The 6000-nt window shown below is 44.4% G+C and overlaps 1 protein-coding gene across 1 annotated transcript in view; it reads left to right on the top strand.

Moving 5' to 3' along the window:
- Positions 1-6000, top strand: part of RABEP1 (rabaptin, RAB GTPase binding effector protein 1) — a 44355-nt gene continuing 38355 nt past the window's right edge. Inside the window, exon 1 of the mRNA XM_059866026.1 lies at positions 1-179. Within this exon, the coding sequence (XP_059722009.1) occupies positions 146-179 (34 nt within the window). The 5' untranslated portion in view covers positions 1-145. The remainder of the gene's footprint in view (positions 180-6000) is intronic.

Raw genomic sequence — 6000 nt, 5'->3', positions numbered from 1 at the left:
TGCCCGTCCTCCCCTCCCGCCGCCGCCGGCCGCTGTCAGGATGAGGCGGAGGAGGCGGCGGCCCGGCCCGGCCGCTCCCGTCTCTCTGCCCGTGGCGTAGCGGTCCCCGCCCGGAGGAGGCCGCGGCGGTGCCGCCCGTCGAGCCATGGCCCAGCCGGGCCCCAGCGCCCAGACCGAAGGTACCGCGGGGGCGGCGGCGCGGCCTGCGCAGCCCCGGGCTTGCCTGGGAGCCGCGCCGGCCGCGGGGCGAGGGCGGCGGCCTGGGCACGATCGGCCGGGCACGGTCCGGGGGCCCGCACGGAGCGGGGACCCGCCGGGAGGGAGCGGGGAGCAGCCCGGGGAGCTCGGCTGGGAAGGCCTTGGGAGGGGGCGGGAGGCAGCGCAAGTGGATTTTTAGGCTGTAAATGTGGAGCAAGGGCGGCTCCCGGCGCGCACGGAGCGGGAATAACGCTGGGAGGACGCGCTGCTGCTGGGGAAGGGGAGCCCAGCCTCGATGGGACGAGGCCTCCCCGCCCTGGCAGGGAAGGAGGGGAAGGGTGGCGGTGTATCCAGGTAGATATTGATCCTCCGGGTGGGACGCCGTCATTGATTTGGCCACGGCGGGGGATGTTTGGCTGTGTTCGGAAGGTGCAGGTCGGGATGTGCAGTGTGAATAGTGTGTTTCTTTGCTAGAAAAGACAAAGAAAATAACAGGTCTTCTCTCAAGGTGGTATGTACCTGTGCAGAAGGAAGCTAAGCTTTCCCTGAAGGTTCCTGCTGTGGAAAGGTTATTTCTTTTTGGTTTGAGAGGAATTGTGAACGTTTTTTACCTTGGAAGAGGTTACAGAGCTGTGTGCATATAAAAAAGTTGTAGGTAATGCTTAGCTCGGAAGGTGAGGTTGAAGGCATGGTGTTTACTGTATGGGATGTATGGAAGGGGGTGAGAAAGCCAGGAATTTAAGTTGAGGCTGATCATAATGTAGTTATAGAACTGGAGAGATGTGCAGAATCCTGCAGGATTGGTGCTTACCCAGCCATTGGACTAGGCCAGGGCTCTCCTCTTCTAGAGAACATTTGAGTTTCCTTGGGGAAGCACTCTGTTAGAAAAGGGCAATGATGTATTCTTAATTATGCATGTCTAGGGAATTGCGTGGGCCTTTTTTTTTTTTTCTTTTTGTGGAGTTACACCAGAAAGTGCTTATCCTTAGGGATTTCAGCCTGCCTTTTGAGAGTTTTAGTGATGAAGGTGCTTAGATTGTGGGGTTTTCCCTACATTTAGATCAGGCATTGCTGGCTTGTCCTTTAAGAGCACTGAGGGGAAGGTGAGTTTCCCTGTTGTCAGGCTTGTAAGGTCAGCATAGGTAGGGGTTGTTCTCCTGTTCTTTGTGGTGAATAACCATTGTTTATTGTTCTTCTAAGGGCTGCAGAACAACTTCCAGCAAATTTTCTTCTTGGCTCTTGCAGACTGTCTCACTGCAGGTGTGCAGGGGAGCTGTTCAATGTACAAATGTTTAATGCCTCTTGACCAGGAAAAGTAGTTGTAGGTTTGCAGTGTATTAGAAGATCCACGTTGGATGTATTTGTGTTGTTGCTATTAAAAAGGTGTAAGTAAACTGAGTGGTTTGGTAGGTTGATGAAGCCTGTCTTACAAGAGGTATGGATTGTTGTCTCTTTCCTGCTCCCTAGCTGTGGGGACATGAGGATGCTGTAGAGAAGGGGACTGGCTGCAAAGTTGGGTGGGTTCTGAAGGTGGTTGCTGTGTCCTACACTAAAGAATTGGAGCTCCTAAAATGGCTCCTCTCCCCATCCTCCTTTGGCAGTCATAGGACCAGTTTGGGATTTTTATCCACTTTGTTGTTCTCATTTGTGTTGGTTTTGTTTGTAAGTAATTTACCAAGAGTGTGCCTTGAAAGTGTTCTATTTTAACATGGAAAAAATTCATATCTTTAATTGTGTGCACTGCATTTATTCCTTAAAGGAGTAGCATAACCTCCGATTTAAGATTACATGTGACAAAATAGAACTGGATTAGTGTGTTCCCCTAAGGAAAAATAATGGCTTTTTATAATTACTTGTATTGATTATAAGTAACTTAGGCATTCTTTACTCATGCAAGACATCAGCTATGATTTGTTTTATGGAAAGCAAGTATAAAACTTCTACTTTTTCTGCTGTGGTAGAAATAACATATGGAACAACATGAGAGGAATTAATGTAGAAATTATCTTCTATTCTAAAGCCTGCACTGAAATGAAAATGGGCCCAAGAACAGGGGAAGGAATAGTGCAGAGAAATAGGAAAAGAATGGGTGTTGTGTCCTACCCTGGTTTGTACTTTGGATTAGTGGAGACATTAATAACCCTCTAATCCAGTGTGTGGGGTAACAGAGTTTCTATATGATAAGAATCACAGGGAGGCTGAGGGCAGCCCTTGGCTGCTGCTGGAGCTTTGTGCTCTGTGCTGGGAGCTCATGATCTTGACCTGTGCTGCAGGTAGGTGTGTGCTGCCTGCTGATCCTGGTCAAGGGGCTTTTTTTGGAGAGATTTTAATTTATGTGTGTTGTCTAGATTGCTTTACTACAGCTGTAATGTCTTATTTTTCAAAATATTTTTACTTTGAATATAATATTCAAAATTCAAACCTCCCAGGCTCCCTGGGTTTAGTTTGGATCTGGGTGCTTGCCATCTCTGAATGTAAGGTTGCCAAACAAAATGTGTTGGCATAGCTTTTCCCTATCAGAATTCTCAGGATTTAATTCTCCTTCTCATTTCTGGAAAACACTTCAATGAAGGAACTGCAGTAACATAAAACATTATTTCTTCAATACTAAGGTTAATTAGAATGATAGGCCAATTATTAAACTCTTCTTACTGCTCTAAACTTAAACCATTAGTGCAGTCAGACTGATAATTAGCATATCCATAGATATTGTTCAGCAAAAAACTGTTAATGGCACAGTCCATCAAATATTGTAATAAGAACTTGCTGGCAGAAGGAATTGATCCAGTATTGGAGTAACTTAGGCCAGTTAAAGTGTCAGTCTGTCAGTGGTGGGAGGCAGTGCCAGCTCTCAGTGGAGAGAAGTGCTCAGTTTAGATGGAAGATTGGAGGATGTTGCCTTATTGATTCTGGTGCCACCAGCAGTGCTGTGATCCCCATTGTGTCCCTGTGTCAATAATCCAGGATCCCAACAAGAATTGGGACTTGCTGTCACTGTCACACACTCCAGGGCTGGTGTGTGTGCTGGTGGAGAGGTCAGGGATGTCACATAGAAAATTAACTAACAAAACCTCAGGTGCTTTTATATTTCTAGTTATTTTTCTTGTAAGTATATCACTTTTAAACAAAATTGAAGTATCAAAAAATGCTATTACTCATCTCCAAGCTAGGTGTGGTTAGTAGGGGACTGGCCATGAGTGCTGATGTTCAGCTCTGCCTTGTTGATGCAACTGTCAAATGTCAAAGTCTTATCCCTTGGGGAGTAACTTCAAAATTGTTGGTACTTTCCAAGAGGCGAAAAATTTCTTCCCTTACTTTCATTTTGCTCTGTCCTTGCTTTATAATTATTCAATAATTACTGATATTATTACTATGTTTTTAGTATATTATTGCTAATATACTAAAAATGCATTTTAATTTAAACACAAACATTCACACTTTTTTTTTTAAGGCTGTGTGCTTTTCTGTCATTTCAGTGGACAAATCTGGAATTTGGTTTCAAAAACAAAACAGTCACATTGAATGTATATGTTTCTAAGGAAGTTTTGAGCTGCTCAGCAGGCCAGCTTCCTCTGAAATGGGAATATCCACATTCAGGGTGTCTGTTTTCCTCTCAAAGTCAAATTGCAAATCTCCTAATTTTGCAAAATACCCTGACCATGTTACCTGTTGATGTGCCTGAAGGCACAGTGAATATGCTTTGACCTGTGGACTGACTCTTGCATTTTGGACACTGGCAGATGTAAATTCTTTGCCCATTTTTTTTGCTTCTTGGCCACTTCACCATTGTCATGGAGAAGATGGACTTAGTAATGTGTTTTCTTCCCTTCCTGGCCTGGTGCCTCTGGATGCTTAACTGCTTTCCCATAGCCCTTGGTGGGTGGACTGGATTCCCACTGTGAAACTAGTTTGTATGCACTCCCTTGAAAGTGATTGAAGAAGGAATTTTGTTTTAAAACTTTCAAGAGGCTAAACCAAACAATTTCTGTCAGTGTGTGAGTGGACCAAATCCCATAGGCTTCATTATGGGTGATGGTTGACTGGCAGACTTGCTGGGCTTTCACTCCAGGCATTTTATTAAAAAGTGCCTCTCAGATGTGAAGTTTTCTACCCTAGATTTAGGTGTTTGAACTATACTCTTTTCTTCTTAAAAAATACCAAATATGTAGTTAAAAAAAAAAAAAAAGAAAAAGCCTGAATTTGAGATGATGGCTTTACTCTGACTGAAGTCTTTCAAGGTAAGAGCTGGTGACATTGGTAAGCAGCACTTGCTAACAAGGCTGCCATGAAAGCCATTGTGTGTGTGTATTTCAGAGGAACATCTTCTACATCAAAGATCTGGTACTGCTCAGTGGTTCAGCCTTTACTTACAGAGTTGATTTTAGTGGCTGATTTAGTAGTGGCTGAGCTAATGGTGCTACCCTCCACAAGTTATTCTATAAATAGGGCAAGCATTGTGTCATTTTAGTCATAGTATAGTCAGTTAAGCATGATGATGAATTATCTCTGGAAAAAATTAAATCATTTGATATTTTTGTGTAAATTGGCATAGGAATAACAAGTGAGCAGTGTACCCTTGGTTAGTATTTCTGTGCTATTCAGAAGGAGGAGGCTTTTTTTACCTGGAAAGTACCTGAGAAAACTTCTGAGTTGTCCTGTTACTGTATAAGCAGTGCCTGTAGTACCCTAAGAGTGCAGAACTGCAGCAGGACCACTGATATAATGAGGAATTGTGTGCATTTTTTTTTTTCCCCCCATTCATGTCTCCTTCTGTCAGCCACAACTCCCCTTAGCATTCAGCTGACTTGTGGTGGTGCTTCCCTCCTTCCTGTTCCTATCCTACACTTCTCTTCCCAGGCCTGGCTCCTTCAGTACAATGAAGAATAAAAGCTCTTGAATCACCTTTTCTGTCTGTTTCTATCTCCTCTGGCAATTCCTGCTTCACACAGCCAAGCAGCAGAAACGTGGCCTTGCTTGCTCTTTGCTCTCAGGTTTTTGCTCCCTCCCTGGTCAAACACCCAGTCAGTCATTTGGCAGTGTCTTGGGCAACTGCTGCTCTTCAGCAGGTCCTCTGGTTTCCTCCTTCCCAGCCACCACCTCAGCTTCTTTAATATTGCTCTCCTTGCCTTTTGCCACTTCTTGTCTGGGGGTATCCCCTGGACCTTGCCCTTGTTTTGGCTGCTCCAGGCCTTGCTCTGCTCTGTGGGATCACACCCATCCCTCTATTCTTCCTCTTCTGGAGAAACTCACATGACTCTACAAACTTCCTCAGTGAAAAATGTCTTTTCCGAGCAATATGGCTCCCTAGCTATGCTGGACCTTAGCTTTTTTACTCTTTTTAAAATACATTTTTCTTTATTTAAGAGCTCTTCAGGTTCTGGCACTCAGGAAGGAAGATCTCATTGTGCTTTATTATTGGTATACAGAACTGCTTATCTGCTTTTCAGCCCTACCTTAAACATGTTAAGGTTCTGAGTGATTTTTCAGAACAGATTATAGAATTTTGAGGCAGTGAACTTTGGGTACTTAATCACAAGGTTGACTGAGATCTGATTCTCTAATACCTTGGTAAGTGCCTCACAGATTGCACAAAATTCATTGTTGGAAGTTAACTTCTGCCTCTTGGAAATAGAAGTAGAAAATTGAAGCATTCCATCTTTTGGCTATCAGAGCAGTTCTGAAAGTTGGTATCAGTTGAGAGGAGGACAGGAAACAGCAGAGCTGTGATCTGCTCATTTGGTTCTGTGTGCAGGTAAGGGCCCTGTCTTGTATGTCTGGCTGGGTTAGGGACTGAAAAATAAC

This window comes from Haemorhous mexicanus, chromosome 22 (assembly GCF_027477595.1).
Source record: "Haemorhous mexicanus isolate bHaeMex1 chromosome 22, bHaeMex1.pri, whole genome shotgun sequence".
Lineage (NCBI taxonomy): Eukaryota > Metazoa > Chordata > Aves > Passeriformes > Fringillidae > Haemorhous > Haemorhous mexicanus.
The sequence above is the reverse complement of the archived record's forward strand: the minus strand, read 5'-3'. Positions and strand labels throughout refer to the sequence as shown.